The 19,014-nt window shown below is 46.6% G+C and overlaps 2 protein-coding genes across 8 annotated transcripts in view; one reads left to right on the top strand and one right to left on the bottom strand.

The window, feature by feature from the left end:
* Window positions 1-19,014, top strand: part of sec22c (SEC22 homolog C, vesicle trafficking protein) — a 94,600-nt gene that overhangs the window by 24,373 nt on the left and 51,213 nt on the right. For 2 of the 7 annotated variants that reach the window (XM_055663382.1, XM_055663374.1), the window contains one exon: window positions 6,135-8,249. The exons of 3 other annotated variants lie outside the window; for them this stretch is intronic. In XM_055663382.1, the coding sequence (XP_055519357.1) occupies window positions 6,135-6,335 (201 nt within the window). In that variant the 3' untranslated portion in view covers window positions 6,336-8,249. Of the gene's footprint in view, window positions 1-6,134; window positions 8,250-13,636; window positions 14,836-19,014 lie in introns of those variants that run through there. 2 more of the 7 variants (XM_055663401.1, XM_055663423.1) reach the window with 2 other exon arrangements.
* Window positions 14,941-19,014, bottom strand: part of LOC129713939 (vasoactive intestinal polypeptide receptor-like) — a 60,629-nt gene continuing 56,555 nt past the window's right edge. Inside the window, exon 13 of the mRNA XM_055663362.1 lies at window positions 14,941-15,164. Coding sequence (XP_055519337.1) covers window positions 15,093-15,164 — 72 coding nt within the window. The 3' untranslated portion in view covers window positions 14,941-15,092. The remainder of the gene's footprint in view (window positions 15,165-19,014) is intronic.

Genomic DNA, 19,014 nt, shown 5'->3' with positions numbered 1-19,014 from the left:
ATAGTTGTTGCCTTACAGCACCAGAGATCCAGGTTCGATCCTGACTAATGGTGCTGTTTGTATAGAATTTATACATTCTCCCCGTGACCTGAGTGGGTTTTCTCCGGGATCTCCAGTTTCCTCCCACATTCCAAAGATGTACAGGTGTGGCTTGGAAAAATTGTAAATTGTCCCTCGTGTGGGTAGGATAATTTAAATATACGGGGATTGCTGGTCGGTGCGGACTCGGTGGGCTGAAGGGCCTGTTTCCGTACTGTATCTCTAAACTAAACTAAAAAAACTAAACTAAAAGGACAGCCCAGTGGTGCAGTGGTGCAGTTGCTGCTTTACAGCACCAGAGACCTGGGTCCGATCCTGACTATGGGGGCATTCTGTATGGAATTACTACGTTCTCCCTATGACCTCATGCGTTTCCTCCAGGTGCTCTGGTTTCTTCTCACATTCCAGAGATGTGCAGGTTTGTAGGTTTTAATTGGCTTCTGTAAATCCTAGTATAAAGGATAGAACTAGTGTACGGGTGATTGTTGGTTGGCGTGGGCCTGTGGGCCGAAGGGCCTGTTTCCACGCAGTATCTCTCAACTAAAAAAAAATTGATTCCCACTTTCCAGGCACTGTTAATCTTGAGAAAATGTCGATAAAATTCCTTTATCAAGAATATTATACAGCCCTTTGCTGCATTAGTTGAGTCATGTTTAATTTATGTTTATTGAATTCATCTTCTTACCTTAAATCTACTTAATCCCAAAATAGATTAGGTAGACAGTCTGAATCTTTTTCTCAGGATGGAAATGTCAATCTTTAAAGTGAGAGAGGGGCAAAGTTTAAAGGAAAAGTACTGAGCAAGTTTATCACACAGAAAGTGTGGGTGCCTGGAACTGCTGCCAGGGTTGGTGGTGGAGGCTGTTATGATTGTGGCGTTTACGCGACTTTTAGATGGGCACATGGGTATTCAGGGAGTGGAGGGATACAGATCACGTGTAGGCTGATGAATTTAGATCTTATTCTGATTAATTTATTATCTTGACATTATGTTCGACCCTGATACAGGAAAGGGTTTGCTCCTGTGCTATACTGCTCTATGTTTTGGGTGTCATTCATGTTGCTGTTTGCAGATAGCTTTAAGCCTCTTATATTATCCAAAAAGTTATTGATTCAAGGGGTGGAAGGGAGGCTTCCATTGTACGGACCCACAGTCAAACACCAATTGAATTACTCTGCAGTTTTGGACAGAACACTTCAGGGCAACCGTGAGGTTCAAAGCAGATTGACTATAATACGACGTAATATTGATGGGTTTAATTTAGCAAACAGTTGAATAAACTTAATGTATTCCCTGGAGTGTGGAAGATTAAGGGTTGAACTAATTGAGGTGATTAACAGGATAAAAGGCCTGAACAGAGCAGACTAATCATTCCCCATGAAGATGAATTTACCACAAGGGAGTGTTTTCTTGAAATTAAAACCAGACAACTTAGATGACTAATGGAAATCTGCTCTTTTATTCAAAGTGCACTGGTAATCTGGAACCAGAACAGAAGTGCGAGTATTCTGTAGGAAGGAACTGCAAATGCTAGTTTACACCGAAGATAGACACAAAGTGCTGGAGTAACTCAGCGGGTCAGGCAGCATCTCTGGAGAAAACAAATAGGTGGCCCTTCGGGTTGAGACCCTTCTTCAGACTCAGAGTCAGGGGAGAGGGAAACTAGAGGTACGAAAAGGTACAGAACAAATCAGAGCCAGCACCGATGACTAAGGAAATGTGGAGCCCACAATGGTCCCTTGTTGGCTGTGGAAGAGTTGATAACGAAGGCATACAAGGGTTGAGTGAGGAGCAAGAGAAAGCTTTCCTCAACAGTGGCGCAGAGCTAGAGTTGCTTCCCTACAGCATCAGAGACCTGGGTTAATTCCTGACTACAGGTGTTGTCTGTATGGAGTTTGTACGTTTTCCCTGTGACAGCATGGGTTACCTCCGGGGGCTCCGATTCCTCCCACACTCCAAAGACGTGTAGATTTACAGATTAATTGGCTTCTGCAAATTGTCCCTAGTGCTTGGGATAGAATTAGTGTACTGGTGATGGAAGGTCGGCGTGGTCCCAGTGGGCCAAAGGGGCCTAGTTCCATTCAGAATAACTAAGGCAAGTTAAACTGGTCTGTATTTGGCCATTGGCTGGATTTCCAACCTTCCCTCTGTCTGATAGCTCAGAATTCCTCTTCAGACGATCAATATATTTGCAGCTGACACCAAAATTGGTGGTATAATGTACAATGGGGAAGGATATCTAAGTTCACAAAAGGATTTGCATCAAATGGGGAAGTGGGTCAAGACATGGATGATGGAATTTACCTGGGACAAGTATGAGGTGTTGTATTTTGATCAGTGAAACCAGACCATGACTCACACAGTAAACGGTCCTCCCAGGAGTGCCGAGAGACCTAGGAGTAAAGGTACACAGTTCCCTGAGGGTGGTGACATAGGTGATGAAGAAGGCATTGGGCACGCCTGCCTTCATCAGTCAGGGTGTTGACTATGAAGTTGGGAGGTCATATTACAACTTAGTTTAGTTTAGGGCTACAGCAAAGAAGGAGGCCCGTCGACCTACCGAGTCCACGTCGACCAACGATCACCCTTACACAACTTCTACGTTAGACCAGTTTCGTAACCTACCCAGTCGGGGCAATTTACAGAAGCCAATTAACCTACAAGCCAGCATGTGTTGGGGATGTGGGTGGAATGCGGACCATCCCATCAGCCAGCGGTTGAAGCTCCCGCGCCGGGGCGATCGATGCTCCTGCGGCTTCGAGTTCCCGATGTCGGTCTCTGACAGAGACTGCGGGCTCCGTGATGTTAAGTCCGCAAGCACCCACAGTTGGAGCGCTCAGAAGTCGGTCTCCAGCAAAGGCCGGCAACTTCTCAATACTAGGCCGCAGTGCGGACGGAGATACGACACAGAAAAAATCGCATCACCGTCGAGGTAAGAGAGTAGAAAAAGTTTCCCCCATCCCCCCTCCACCACCCCCCACACAAAACAAGCTAAAGATCACTAAAAACATACATTTAACACATACATTTAAAACACAAAGAAGGAAAGGACAGACAGACCCGGTGGATCCACGTGGGGGTGCAGTCCCTCGTCGTCAGTGAGGAGGAGCTGGCTATCTTGGGTTTGTCCCAGCAGCTCACTCTGGCCGCAAGAGGAGGTGCTGGTGGTCTCAGGCTTCTGCTGAGCCTGTGAAAGAGGTACAGTTAGTGGGAGATCTTTCACTTTCTCACCCATTCTTCCTGTACTGCTTTCTTCCTTTAGTTTAGTTCAGAGATACAGTGCGAAAACAAGCCCTGTGGCTCACCAAGTCCATGCCGATCAGCGATCCCGTACGCTAACACTATGCTACACACTAGGGACACTTTACAATTTGTACCGGCGCCAATCAACCTATAATCCGGAGTAAACCCACGTGGTCACAGGGAGAACGTGTAAACTGCGTACAAACAGCACCCATAGACAGGATCAAACCAGGGTCTCCGACGCTGTCGGGCAGAAGTTCTACCGCTGCGCCACTGTGCCGCCCTTCCTCTCTTGCTTCCTCTCTCTCCCCTCTGGCTGGAACTCCCTTGGTTTACATGTAGTAGGGCTGACAAGGTGCAGTTGAGTTTAGTTTAGTTTACAGATCCAACATGGAAACAGTCCATTCGGGCCAACTAGTCCCTGCCGACCAGCTATCCCCGTACACTAGCACTATCCTACACACTAGGTACAATTTACAATTTTTACCGAAGCCAATTAACCTACAAACCTACTGTACGTCTTTGGAGTCTTGGAAGGAAGTCGAAGCATCCGGGGAAATCCCATGCATCATGGGGAGAACGTACAAACTCTGTAGAGCCAGCACCTGTAGTCAGGATTGCTGTAAGGCAACAACTCGACCGCTGCAGCACCATGGCGGTGCACAGGGCTGTTTCTCATTTGCATGTGGCCTCGGCTCAGTCCAGAGCGCTGTCCATGGTACTGGCCTCCGCCAGCCAGCTGCTGCTTGTGGTGCTGATGGTTGACTTCTCCTGGTCTCTGTGCCGGTGATGGGGATCAGAGCGGCCCATAGGAGGACTTTGTTGTCACAAGAGATATTAAATTATGAGAGGCTTGGATAAGGTGGGCGGCCACACTCTTTTTCAGCTGCAGGAGGCAGCCCAGGAGCAGCCTTCCCAACATACTCCCCCATCTCTCCCCAGGCGTCCTGGGTGAAGAGAACACACTTGGACAGCAGGTGGCAGCACCAAGGAGCAGGCAGTGTGAAGTTTGCAGGCTGACTGGGAACATAGTTACACATCCTGAGTGAACATTCAACTCGTTGTGGCTGAGATTGAGGTCTGGGATCTGAAATGTCATCTATCCATGTTCTCAGAGATGCTGCCTGACCCGCTAAGTTACTTTAGCATTTTATGTCTATCTTTGGTATAAACCAGCATCTGAAGTTCCTTTCTATTACGTTTTACAGGCATTAAAAGCAGTTGGTTAAATGTGATTCGATCGAATGGGGTTAATTGAATTAGGGCAGTACACTAGAGGAGCTGCTGCCTCACAACGCCTGAGACCTGGGTGCGATCCTGACCTCGGATGCTATCCATGCGCAGTTTGCATGTTCTCCCTGTGACCGCTTTGGTTTCCTCCGGGTGCTCCGGTTTCCGCCCACATTCCAAAGACGTGCGGGGTTGTAGGTTAATTGGCCTCTGTAAATTGCCCCTAGTGTGTTGGGAGTGGATGGGAAAGTGGGATAACATAGAACTAATGTGACCATGTGATCGGTGGTCAACGTGGACTCGGTGGGCCGAAGGGCCTACTTCCATGCTATACCTCTTATACGCAGGCACTCAAATGGTACAGCTGTATTGATTGCCCTGGTTCTTAACTAAGTTAAAAAGTGCAAAGAATGACTGTAAAATATACATTAAACAAATTTCTATTTGTATTTGAAAACCTCTAAAAAAAATGCAGACGCTGGAAACCTGAAATAAAAACAGAAAACGTAGGAATGGATTAGTAGGTTGCACAGCATCTGTGGAAAAATAAACTGTCTGTCTTTCCACAGAGGTTGCCTGACTAGCTGAGTGTTTACAGTGTCTTCTGTTTTTATTGCTGTGTTCCCCCAACACTTTGAATTATAGCAGAGGAAGCAGTTGTGGCAGGTACAATAATAACATTTTAAATATACAGGTACATTAAAAAGACAGGTACATGGACAGGAAAGGTTTCGAGGGATATGGGACTAGCTGAGATGGGGCATGGACGAGTTGGACTGAAGTACCTGTTCTGTGCTGCATAACTAGTGGGTGGTACAGTGACACAGCAGTGTAGCTACTGCCCCACAGACATGGGCTCGATCCTGACTACGGGTGCTGCCTGGGTAGAGTTTGGATCTTCTCTCTGTGACCACATTGGTTTCTTCCAGGTGCTCCGGTTTCTCCCTCGTTCCAAAAACGTGCAGGTTTGTTGGTTTTTTGCCTTCTGCAGATTGTCTCTAGTGTGTAGGATGCGAAAGAAGGATAACATAGAACTAGTTTCAGAAACAGTTAGACAGGTACATGGATAGGACAGATTTGGAACGATATGGACCAAATGTGGGCAGGTAGGACTAGTGTAGCTGGGACATGTTGGCTGATGTGGGCAAGTTGAGCCGATGAACCTGTTTTCATGCTGTATCATTCTAGTTACTGGGTGATTGATGGTTGCTGGGGACTTGGTGGGCGAAAGGGCCTGCTTCCACGCTGTTTCTCCAAACTAAACTAAACTAAACGCGAACAACTTGCCACTTTCAATTACTCGCAAGTAATTGAAACAACTACGTTTGTTTCCTTGGCTAGTCCAACAGCATATTCCAATCCCAGGTTCTCCGAGTCAATAGCATCCTAATTTGGAAAGGTTTAGAGGGATATGGGCCAAATTTGGGCAAATGGGACTAGCATAGATGGTGCATCTTGGTCGACATGGGCAAGTTGGGCTGAAGGGCCTGCTTATGCGCTGTATGACTCTGTTTCGCTCTGTGTTTACTGTAGCTGCTGTTTGAATCTTACTTCTCCCAGCTTGCATGGATTTGTGTAAGAGTCAAGTATATGTGTTAATGGTTGAATGTTCCTTTTTCAGTGTTACCTGTACCTCTTCTACGTGTCGGGGAGAACAATCAAGGCACCTGTAGCGCTGGTTCTCCTTTGTATATGCAACCTTTATTTATTTGGGTTGAGGAACATTTGGCAAATCTTCTTCCACTTGGGAGTGGCGTGCCTGTCCACGCAGCAGATATTGTCGAGGAGGATGACAGAGAGACTTGCTGACTGCGGAGTCTGATGCCTGAGAGCTCCTGTCCCATTGACGACCTCCGGGAAAAGTCCAGCCCTCCAGCGCTCCCTCTCAAATGTGCCTTCCTTGTGTCCAATAACGTCAACGCCATCGCCTACCACCGCGGCCACTGCCTGGATGAAAAATAGCAAAACGCTTTCAAGGAAGTGGAAACACAAGGAACTGCGGGTGCTCTTTTACAAAAGGAAAGACACTAAGTGCTGGAGTATCTCAGCGGGTCAGACAGCACCCCTGGGGAACATGGACAGGTGACCTTTTGGGTCGGGACCCTTGAGTATTCTTCCATACGAGAGGATGATGATCACTCTAAAATTTAGTGTGCGATGATGAATTCGGAGGAGCCACTGGATGATACCTCATTGTGTCCATGGAGCGAGTTGAGGCCTTTGTGTTCACTTGGCTGGAGATAATTGGACCTGGGGAATGCTACGTATTCCCAGTTTAAAGTAACACATTCTTCCTGTAACGATATTATTTCCGTAAGTTGTGGCAGTTCATTTGGTGAACTGCAGTTGTGCTCTTGAATTGGGGTTGTGCCACTATGCAGGAGGTACAACTGTAAGATGACAGGGGCAGTTTTTGCCTCCAGCTGTGCACAGAGCAATGTTCATAAATTAATGTCATCGGAGCAGAATTAGGCCATCCGTCCCATTGAATCTTCTCCATCCTTCAATCATTCCTGATCTACCTTTCCCTCTCAATCCCATTCCCCTGCCTTCTGCCTTCTCCCGAGGCTGGAAGGAGGGAGCTTGTTGCTCTGTTAGAATGTCCTGTTCCTGCCCCACTGCTGAGGTCTACAATCTTCACATCACTTCCATTACGGATAAATGTGTTGGGCCAGGGACTTGGGAATAGTTTGTCATCATGTTTTTTCTGTATGTAACTCAGGATAACGATCCTTTTCTTAAAGAAAATAATACCGATTAATAGGACAGCTCAAGAGATAATGTCTATAGAATTTAGCCCACAAGACACAGGAACAGAATTAGACCATTCAGCCCATCGAGTCTTCTCTGCCGTTCGATCATGGCTGATCTATATTTCCCTCTCAACTCTATTCTCCTGCCTTCACCCCGTAACCTTTGACACCCTTACTAATTAAGAACCCATTAATCTCCCTTTTTAAAACACCCAATGACAGCCTCCACCGCCATCTGTGGCAATGACCTCCACAGATTCACCACCCTCTGGCTAAAGAAATTCCTCCTCATTTCCATTCTAAAGGTACATCCTTTCATTCTGAAGCTGTGCACTCTGATCACAGACTCTCCCATTAGTGGAAACATCCAGTTGTTACTTAATCATGTTGTAATAATTTTATTCTCTTGGGGCCGATGTGTTTTTCTGACATTTTTTTCTAGGACAGGGTAGTTCCATTAATTCTGGTGGGGAGGGGTGATATATTAAGGATGTGTTTTAGTGAGTGGTGGGTATATGGAACCAGCTGCAAGAGAACGAACTAATACACAAAGTCATGGAGTTACTCAGCGGGTGAGGCAGCATCCCTGGAGAACATGGATGGGTGTTGTTTCAGGTCAGCGCCCATCGTCAGAGCTGCCTGAGAAAGTGGTTGAGGCAGGTATAATAACCACATTTAAAAGACATTTGGTCAGGTTCATTGACAAAGGTCAAATGCGGGCAAATAGGACTTGTTTCAATGGTTACTGGTTGGCATGGACGAGCTGGGCTGAAGTGCCTGTTTCCAATCTGTATGACTGTAAATTGGAAGTTAGAGTAGGCCAACATTTGAATGGTGTTCTTTCGTATTCTGCTAGTGAATAGGGTGAGAATCTCATGCTTGTAACGACTACAGATGATATACCATGACTCCCAATGCTTATATTCATTAGTGTAGAGATACAGCATGGAAACAGGCCCTTCAGCCCACCAAGTCCACGGCAACCAGCGGGCAACTTTTATACAGAAGCCAAATAGCCAAATAACCTGCACGTCTTTGGAATGTGGGAGAAATCGGAGCACCTGACAAAACCCACGTGGCCACAGTGCCCATAGAATAGAACCCAGGTCTCTGGACTTGTAAGGCAGCAACTCTACCACTGCAACACTGAGCCACCCCAAATGTGGTCTACAGGTCTAGTTAGTGAAACCTGAGGCACTGGATGAGAAACACAAAGTGCTGGAGTAACTCAGCAGGTCAGGCAGCATCTCTGGAGAAAAAGGATGGGTGATGTTTCAGGTCAGGACCCTTCTTCACACTCCACAGAGGGAGCAGGGGGAAAGGGTCTCACAGACCTCCCGTCCGAGAGAGGAGAATTTGGGCAGAGGGGGAGCTTGCGAGAGGGTCTCACAGAACTGGGGGATGAGTGGAGTTTTGTGCAGATTCAATTTGAAGCCAAGGTTGTCACTGCTGCTGAACTTGCTAGGTTCCTACCTTTTGAGATACAGACAGTAAAAATGATATTGTTGGTCTGCATTGTTCAGGCAGTGGTTGAGATTTACTGATGGGTACAATGCTCGTCATGGATGTAGGGTGAAATGCAGCACGTAGAGGGCATAATTTTAAGGGCAGGAGGGCAAAGTTTAAAAGGGATTAGCGAGGCGAATTTTATTCAGTATTCAGTATTCAGTATTTACTTTAATGTCATTTTAACTGTGTAATTACATGGTGCCTGGATTATGCTGCTACGGGTGGTGGTGGAGGCCGTAATGATAGTAGCATTTAAGAGGCTTTTAAGTAGGTGAATGGATATGCAGGGAATGTAGGGATATGGATCACATGCAGGCATAGATTAGTTTAACTTGGTATTGTGTTCAGCACAAACATTGTGGGCCGAAGGGTGCTGTACTGTTCTAAAGTTGATCGGATGCAACTTGTTGCTGTAGCTATAGAAGAATAAATCTTAGTAGGGTTGTCATGATAGCGCAACAGCTGCCTTACAGCGCCAAAGGCCCAGGTTCGATACTGACTGTAGCTGCTGGCTTTACAGAGTATATACTTTCTCCCTGTAACCACGTGGGTTTACTCCGGGTGCTCAGGTTTCCTCCCACACTCCATGGACATACAGGTTTGTTGGTTCATTTGGCTTCGGTAAAAATTGTAAATTGTCCTTAGTGTGCAGGATAGTGTAAGTGTACAGGGTGATCGCTGGTTGACGTGAACTCAGTGGACAGAAGAGCCAGTTTCCACGCTGTACCTCTAAAACTAAAACTAAAAACTAAAACGTGCCCTCCGTCCCAAAAATATTTATTTTCATCCAGGCATCGTTGTCCAGATGGCCATTTATTGCCATTTATTGCACATTTCTGGCTGGTTTTGAGAAGATGGTGATGAGTTGTCTTCCAGGACAAGTGCAGTTTGTACACTGTGGGCTTTGGCTCATTTTTGTTTTTGATTGAAAGACACAGCCTCCCACAGAGTCCACCACGACCATCGATCACCCGTTCACACACAAGTTCTACATTATCACACTTTCTCATCCACTCCCTACACACAAGAGACAATTTACAGAGGCCAATTAACCTGCAATACCGCATGTCTTGGGGATGTGGGAGGAAACCAGAGCACCCAGAGGAACCCCACGTGGTCATAGGGAGATTGTGTAAAGTCCACACACAGACAACACCTGAGGTCAGGATCGAACCCGGGTCTCTGGCGCTGTGAGGCAGTAACTCTCCCAAGTTGCACCATCGAGTTGCCCTTCTTGCATGGGTGTTCCAGGCTGTGGTTATACAGAATGTCTAGAGTAACATGGAAGTCAGATCATTGATCTTGCTTATTCAAACCTGAATGCACAGAATACTTGATTGTTTTCATTCATGGATTATGCATGCACTATTATTGATTTTGAAGAAGTTTTTATATTCATTGTATTTATTCTGTTTGAAATGTAAACTCTTGGCTAACATATAATTGTAAGTACATTCATGTGTATGAAGTCCATGCTCTCTTTAGCAGTCGGTACATGCATTTTGACACCAAACTGTTTTTTGTGGTTGCTTCATGTATCTACTTGTGTAAGAAGGAACTGCAGATGCTGGTTTAAACCGAAGACAGACAAAATGCTGGAGTAACACAGCGGGACAGGCAGCATCCCTGGAGAGAAGGAATGGGTGAGCTTTCGGGTCAAGATGAAGAAGGGTTTTGACCCGAAATGTCACCCATTCCTTCTTTCCAGAGATGCTGCCTGTCCCGCTGAGTTACCCCAGTTTTTTGTGTCTATCTTCATATATCTACTTATTTTATTTAGTTTAGTTTAGAGATACAGCGTGGAAACAGGCTCTTCAGCCCACTAAGTCCGCGCCGACCACAATCACCCATATACTACTTCTAACCAACACACTGGGGAACATTTACAGAAGCCAATGAACCTACACACCTGCATGTCTTTGGAATGTGGGAGGAAACTGGAGCACCTGGAGAAAACCCACGCGGTCACAGGAAGAACGTACAAACTCTGGGCCGCTCCATTTATGAAGATTCACTTGATATTCGGCATAGCTCTAGGGTGAGAGGATTAAGTTTAAAGGAGACTTAAGGATGGATATGCAGGGAATAGACGGATATGATTTATGTGCAGTAAGACAAGAGTTTATTCTGGCATCATGTTCGGCACAGACATTGTGGGCTTAAGGACCTGTTCCTGTGCTGTACTGTTTCAAAGTTCTTTAAAATATATAGTCTTGGCCTTAAAGGCCCATTGTCTGTGCTTTGAAGAGATTAGTTTAGTATAGTTTAGAGATACAAGATGGAAACAGGCCCTTCAGCCCACCGAGTCCATGCCAACCATCGACCACTGTTATCCAACTTTCTTGTCCACTCCCTACACAAGAGGGGCAATTTACAGAGGCCAATTAGCCCACAAACCTGCAAGTCCTTGGGATGTGGGAGGTAACCAGATTATCCGGAGAAAACCCACGCAGTCACAGGGACAAAGTGCAAACTCCACAAAGACAGCAGCCAAGGTCAGAATCGAACCCGGCTCTCTGAGGCCGGTGCCCTACTTGCTGCGTCCTGAATGTGTCTCAACCTCCATCCACAGAATGAAGCACTATGTTGTCATTATTTCTCATTTCAATGATAATGGAGAAGGAGTCGTTTCCTAATGCTTACATTCAGGGTGACGGGATGAGTTTGTGTTTACTCGACTGGTATATGGGACACACTTGGATCAACTCAGAGAGATAGTTGCCTTTCAAAGCCTGCAGCATAGACATTGATGTTGCTAGAATGTGTAGCCTGAACTAGATAAACGTCAGAAAAACACATCGGCCCCAAGAGAATAAAGACTCATAGATTCACATTTAACTGTGTGAGTTTGGAGCATGAAATAGAGTTCTGGAGGAACTCAGCGGATCAGGCAGCATCTCTGGAGGGAATGAACAAGCAACGTTTCTCATTACCCTTCTTCAGAATTAAGATTTCTTAAGATTGTTCAGAAGTTAGTCGGTGTGAAATTATAGTGCATTGCCTTGATTGGATGGGAATATGTCACCCAAATGCTACACATTCTAACAACATCACTGTCTATGCTGCAGGCTTTGAAAGGCAACTTTCTTGATCATTGTTGCACAAGAGCTCAGGCAAGGGAGCTTTTAAAAAGATTATTAAAATATTTTACTATTTTCTACTTTGACTTTTAAAAATATATATATTTCTGAGAATAGCGGATGAGGCTTTGTATTGTAGCCAAAGCAACTGAACATTGACCACCTCTTGCCTTTCCCACTCGTATGTAAACTCTTAGGTTAAACATAATACAAACTTGCCCATTTTGCTGATAATTTCCACAATTTTCTACATCAACCACGTAAGGGATCGCTGTCAAAATTCATGTGATTGACTAATGTCTTTCATGAGGGCAAATTTGCCATTTCTATGTAGTCAGGCTTACATGCGACTCCAAGTCCACTCTTCAATGCTGTCAGAAATGGTTTGGTTACCTGCTTGGATCAAGAGCAGTTTGGGATGGGCAATGATTGCTGTACTGTACATGTCTCCACATCCCAAAGTAGGAAGTAAAAAGAAAGCAGTTAGACTGAGTTTACTGTCCCTGCATCAGTGCATTGGGGTAACAGAGTGAAACTGTTGCCCATAAAGAATGTGGATGATAAGTGAGTTTGAATAACATTTGAAAAACAAGGTGGAAGACACAAAGTGCTGGAGTAAGTCAGTGGCAGTTGGAGAATGCAGACAGGCCACGAGCATAAAAGCTTGCGACGGGCCATGGCTACACCGCGGCAGCAGGCCTGATGTCCACCACGGCACTGGGATCCCTCCCGGAGAGGGAAGCTGCCGAGCCTGGAACCTGCTCATCCCGAAAGTCCGGAGAGGAGAGTGGAGGGAGTCGGCGATGGTGATATGAAGAGGGGTCATGACAGCGGTGAAGCAATGCAGCCTCATCAGCGGTGGTGAAACCTTGTGGCGGGGCCTCAGTGGCAATGAAGCCTTGTGGCGATGGGGCCTCAGTGGCAGTGAAGCCTTGTGGTGGTGGGGCCTCAGTGGCAGTGAAGCCTTGTGATGATGGGGCCTCAGTGGCAGTGAAGCCTTGTGGTGGTGGGGCCTTAGTGGCAATGAAGCCTGTGGTGATGGGGCCTTAGTGGCAATGAAGCCTTGTGATGATGGGGCCTCAGTGGCAGTGAAGCCTTGTGGTGGTGGGGCCTCAGTGGCAGTGAAGCCTTGTGGTGATGGGGCCTCAGTGGCAGTGAAGCCTTGTGATGGGGCCTTGGCGGTCGTGAAGCCTCGCAGCAGCGGCGAAGCCTCGCGGGCCGACCCACGTTCGGCGATCGATGAGAGCATGGGGTAACTGCTGCGAGAGAGGGGGAAGAACAATGTATAATGGAGGACCCGGCATGGGGGGACTGCTGTGCAGGGGGAGAACAAAAGAGGAGCCGGCGTGCTTGGTAATTTTGTCAGCTCCGTAGGTGGCCGCTATTTGTATACCTTGGTTATGCAAGCGAAGAATTTCACTGTGCCTTGTCACAAGTGACAATAAAGCATTCCATTCCAACAACCGCCGGTATTGCCTTCCGCGTGCTCAAGGTCGGCTGGGAGAGTTGCCCCTGGGGCACAAAGATTGAAGGTGGCCAGGCGAGGAGAAGGACGACAGCTCGCTGGACGATCCGGAGCTGCGGCCAGCTGCAGCTGGGACTTTGAAAATGGCAGCAAAATCTGGCAATTCTTGCATATGGACTCAGTGGGCTGTTTCTATGCATTCTGTACTTAATCGGGGATTGTACTTATGTAGGGCAGTAAACTTAGTGATACAAAAAACAAATTTCACTGTACCTTGGTACATGTGTTAATAAAGAACCATTGAATTATTGGACAGGTTAAGATAAAAAAGCTGGAAGAGAGGAGGGGCAGGCCAAAGCCTGGCAGGCAATCGGTTGATACCAGGAAACTGAACAGTCCTCTCGACAGCTGGAGTGCGGTCCTGACCTTCCATTTACCTCATTGGAGACCTTTGAACCATCTTTAACGGACTTCAGTGTTATATCTTTGCACAACATATTGTACCCTTTATCCTTTGCACTGTAGATGGATTGATTATGTTCATGTAAGTCTTGACTGGACAGCATTCATACCAAAGCTTTTCACTGTACCTCTGAATACCTGACAATAATAAACTGAACTAAACCAAATTAAATGAAACTAAACTAAAGGTATTTTGATCAGCAGATGGTTGGGTAAAGGCCAGAGGTGAAAAGGCAGACGGTGTGATAGACAAAGGCCCGAGATGATCCACTGAGTTACTCCAGCACTTTGTTTCTTCATTTGTGGGACCAGCATCTGCAGTTCCTTATTCTACAATAGCCTACCACTTATTGGGCGGCACAGTGGCGCAGCGATAGTTGCCGCCTTGCAACACCATAGACCCAGGTTTGATCATGAATATGGGTACAGTCTGTGTGAATCTCGTGGGTTTTCTCTGGGTGTTCTGGTTTTCTCCCACACACCAAAGACGTGCAGGTTTATAGGTTAATTGGCTTCAATAAGTTGTAAAATTGTCCCTAATGTGTACGATAGTGTTAGTGGTCTGTGATAACTTGGTGGGCCGAAGGGCCTGCTTTCACGTCATATCTTTAAGGTCTAAAGTCTAAAGAAAGGTGGAGAAGAATTTGAGCAATCTAAAAACCTGCAACATTGGCAAAAGGCTAATGGATGATTTTAATATAGGTTTGGATAATGCCAAGTACTTTTAAATGTTGATGCATTTATAAGGCAATTGGAGGTACATCATAAAACAAGGCTATGAGGTTCATCCTGTCTGTACAAAATTGGCCTGGTGCAAGCCTGGGTATTGTGTGGAAATAAATCTACAAAAATATTTGAATGAAAACATGAACATTTAATACCTTTTGCACTGTTGTACGTAACTGAGAAATATGATATTTTATATGTTCCATTTATTATAAACATCAATTTTTGCATGTCAACCTGAATTTCTCAATACATCGCTGATGAAAGTACTGTTGAAATAAAGATTTATTCTATGAATGTTTAGTTGAGTTTAAGAGATACAATGCAGAAACAAGCCCTTTTGCCCACTGAGTCCACGCTGACCAACAATCCCCGTGTACTTGCACAATCCTACACATTTGGGACAATTTACGATATTTACCAAAGCCAATTAACCTACAAACCTGTACATCTGTGGAGTGTGGAAGGAAACCGGAGCACGAGGGAAAACCCCACACGGTCACAGGGAGAATGTACAAGCTCCGTATAGACAGCACCCGTAGTCAGGATCAAATCCGGGTTTCTAACGCTATAAGGCAGCAACTCTACCGTCGCGCCACCTTGCCGCCCAGTGTATTTTCTTTAAAACCATCATCAGCCATCATCTCATTTGAGGTCTGAAGAGAAAAACACAATGTTATGGAAAGTATGGACAAGCAGATCAAAATACACACAGCACGATATACAACAGTTACAGATCTGGACAGAGAAATGGCAGATAGAGTTTAATCTCAACGAGTGTGAGGCGTTACACTGTGGGAGGTAAAGGGAAAGTATACAATTAATGGCAAGATCCTTAACAGCATTGATGTACTGAGGGTTCTTGGTTTCCAAGTCCATAGCTCCCTGTAGATGACAACGCAAGTAAGAAAAAAGGCATATGGTATGTTTGCAGTCATCAGTCGGTGCATTGACAATTACAGTCAGGAAGTCATGTTGCAGTGTTATAGGACTTTGGTCAGGCTGCATTTGGATGATTGAATGCAGTTCTGGTCTCCCCATTACAGGAAGGATGTGGTGGCTTCGGAAGACTGCGGAAGAGGCTTACCAGAATGCTGCCTGTGTAGAGGGTATTAACTATAAGGAGAGATTGCACAAACCTGGATTGTTTTTTCTGGAGCATCAGGAACTGAGGGGAGACCTGATGGAAGTTTATAAAATAATGATAGGCATAGACAGGGTGGACAGAAACTTTTTTTTACCTGGGGTGGAAATGTCAAAGAATAGAAAGCATAGCTCAAAGGTGAGGGGCAAAATTTAAAGATGTGTGGGGTAAGTTCTTTTACTCAGAAAGTGATGGATACCTGGAACGCGCTGCCAGGAATTTTGGTGGAGGAAGATACAGTACGATAGTGCCAATGATTCAGATTCAGATTCAGATTCAATTTTAATTGTCATTGTCAGTGTACAGTACAGAGACAACGAAATGCATTTAGCATCTCCCTTGAAGAGCGACATAGCAAACGATTTGAATAAAAAAATAATAAGTGTCCGGGGGGGGGGGGGGGGGGGGGAGGTGGTGATTGGCAGTCACCGAGGTACGTTGTTTAGTAGAGTGACAGCCGCCGGAAAGAAGCTGTTCCTCGACCTGCTGGTTCGGCAACGGAGAGACCTGTAGCGCCTCCCGGATGGTAGGAGGGTAAACAGTCCATGGTTGGGGTGAGAGCAGTCCTTGGCGATGCTGAGCGCCCTCCGCAGACAGCGCTTGCTTTGGACAGACGCAATGGAGGGGAGCGTGGAACCGGTGATGCGTTGGGCAATTTTCACCACCCTCTGCAATGCCTTCCGGTCGGAGACAGAGCAGTTGCCATACCATACTGTGATGCAGTTGGTAAGGATGCTCTCGATGGTGCAGCGGTAGAAGTTCACCAGGATCTGAGGAGACAGATGGACCTTCTTCAGTCTCCTCAGGAAGAAGAGACGCTGATGAGCCTTCTTGATCAGAGTAGAGGTATTGTGGGTCCAAGAGAGGTCATCGGAGATGTTGACTCCCAGGAACCTGAAGCTAGAAACACGTTCCACCTCCGTCCCGTTAATGTGGATGGGGGTGTGCGTGCCGCCTCTGGACTTCCTGAAGTCTACAATGAGCTCCTTGGTCTTCTTGGAGTTAAGGGCCAGGTTGTTGTCAGCGCACCATGCTGCTAAGTGCTGGACCTCCTCCCTGTAGGCCAGCTCATCGTTGTTGCTGATGAGGCCAATCACCGTTGTATCATCTGCATACTTGATGATGGTGTTAGTACCATGTACAGGTGTGCAGTCATAGGTGAAGAGGGAGTAGAGGAGGGGGCTCAGCACACAGCCCTGAGGAACGCCGGTGTTCAGGGTGAGGGTTGAAGAGGTGTGCTTGTCTAACCTCACAGACTGGGGTCTGTTGGTTAGAAAGTCCAGTATCCAGTTGCAGAGGGAGGGGTCGATGCCCAGGTTACCGAGTTTGGTGATCAGTTTTGATGGAATAATGGTGTTGAATGCTGAGCTGTAATCGATGAACAGCATTCTTACATAAGTGTCTCTGTTGTCAAGGTGGGAGAGGGCGAAGTGAAGTGCCGTTGAGATGGCATCCTCCGTACTCCTGTTCTTGCGGTAGGCAAACTGATAGGGATCCAGTGTGGGGGGTAGGCAGCTTTTGAGGTGTGCCAGGACCAGCCGCTCGAAGCACTTGGTGATGATGGGGGTAAGTGCAACTGGGCGGAAGTCGTTGAGGCTTGCCGCAGTGGAGTGTTTTGGCACTGGCACGATGGAGGTGGCTTTAAGGCAAGTGGGGACAACTGCTTGGGCAAGTGACAGGTTGAAGATGTCAGTCCAGACGTCTGTCAGCTGCGCAGCACAGGCACTGAGCACGCGCCCGGGGATGCCGTCAGGGCCAGCAGCCTTACGTGCATTAGTCCTACTCAGTGCCACGTACACGTCGTAGGGGGTGAGTGTGAGGGGTTGGTGATCGGCAGGTAGCACAGCCTTGATGGCTGTCTCTAGATTGTCCCTGTCGAAGCGGCCATAGAAGTGATTAAGCTCCTCAAGGAAGGAGGCGTCGCTGGATGTGGGGGTGATGTTGGAGGGTCTGTAGTCCGTGATGGCCTGGATGCCTTGCCACATGCGTCGGGGGTCGGAGTTGTTGTTGAAGTGCTCCTCAATCCTGAGCTTATGGCAGTGCTTGGCCTTCCTGATGCCCCTCTTCAGGTTAGCCCTGGATGAACTGTAGGCTCGAGCATCGCCTGACCTGAAAGCGGTGTCCCGTGCTTTCAGCAGTAGCCTGACCTCGCTGTTCATCCATGGCTTCTGATTCGGGTATATGGTCACCTGTTTGAGGGAGGTGACGCTATTGATGGTGGAGTTTATAAAGTCCAGAACAGAGGATGTATAGGAATCAATGTCCGTGTGAGAGTCAAAGGTGGCCTGGGCTGCAAACGCCTTCCAGTCAGTGTTTCCAAAACACTGCTGAAGTGTGAAGTCCGCTTCCTCTGACCAGACTTTAACTGTCCTTACAGTTGGTTTAACCCGTCTGATGAGTGGGGAGTACTTAGGGAGCAGGAACAATGAGACGTGATCAGACTGACCAAGGTGGGGGAGGGGGATGGCTTTGTAAGCTTCAGCCATATTGGTGTAGACTTTGTCCAGTGTCTTGTCTACTCTAGTGGGGAAGGATACATGTTGGTGGAATTTGGGGAGTACAGTCTTCAGGTTGGAGTGATTGAAGTCACCCGCAACAATGAAGGCTGCCTCAGGGTTGTGCGTCTGTTGTTTGCTAATGCAATGTGTTACAATGCGGTGTTTCACCTTCCACGTTGCTTTACAATAGATTTTATCTTTGGAGCAGGTTATTATGCCTGCCCAACTTAGGCAATGGCATTCAGAATTGTTTGCAATCCTGTTTTATTAATCTCAGCTGTTAATAGAAGTAAATATTGTAAGTAAGAAGTAAATGTCATGGCTAGCTGAAACCACTGGGTGGTGCTACAATCCAAATATAGAACTCGATGGAATCTGAGAACATGGAACAACACAGCACAGAAACAGGCCCTTCGGCCCACAATGTCTGTGCTGAACATGAGTTAAACTAAGTTAAACTAATCTCCTCTGCCTGCATATATCCGTCCATTGCCTGCATATCCTTGTGCCCAAGAGTGACACAGTGGCGCAGCTGGCAAAGCTGTTGCCTCACAGCACGAGAGACCCGGGTTCAATCCTGACCTTGGGTCCTTTTTAGTGTGGAGTTTGCATGTTCTCCCTGTGACCACATAGGTTTCCGCCAGGTGCTCCGGTTTCCTCACACACCCTAAAGACATGAGGGTTTGTTGGTTAAATAGCCAATGTAAAACAAAATGCACCTAATATGTGGGGAGTGGATGAGCAAGTGGGATAACGTAATGTGAACTGGTGATCGATGGCTGGTGTGGACTCGGTGGCCTAAATACCTTCCACACTATCTTTAAAACAATTAAATCAATCTATCTAAAAGCCTAATAAATGCTG

Source organism: Leucoraja erinacea, chromosome 2 (assembly GCF_028641065.1).
Source record: "Leucoraja erinacea ecotype New England chromosome 2, Leri_hhj_1, whole genome shotgun sequence".
In the NCBI taxonomy this organism is placed as follows: Eukaryota; Metazoa; Chordata; class Chondrichthyes; order Rajiformes; family Rajidae; genus Leucoraja; species Leucoraja erinaceus.
The sequence above is the reverse complement of the archived record's forward strand: the minus strand, read 5'-3'. Positions and strand labels throughout refer to the sequence as shown.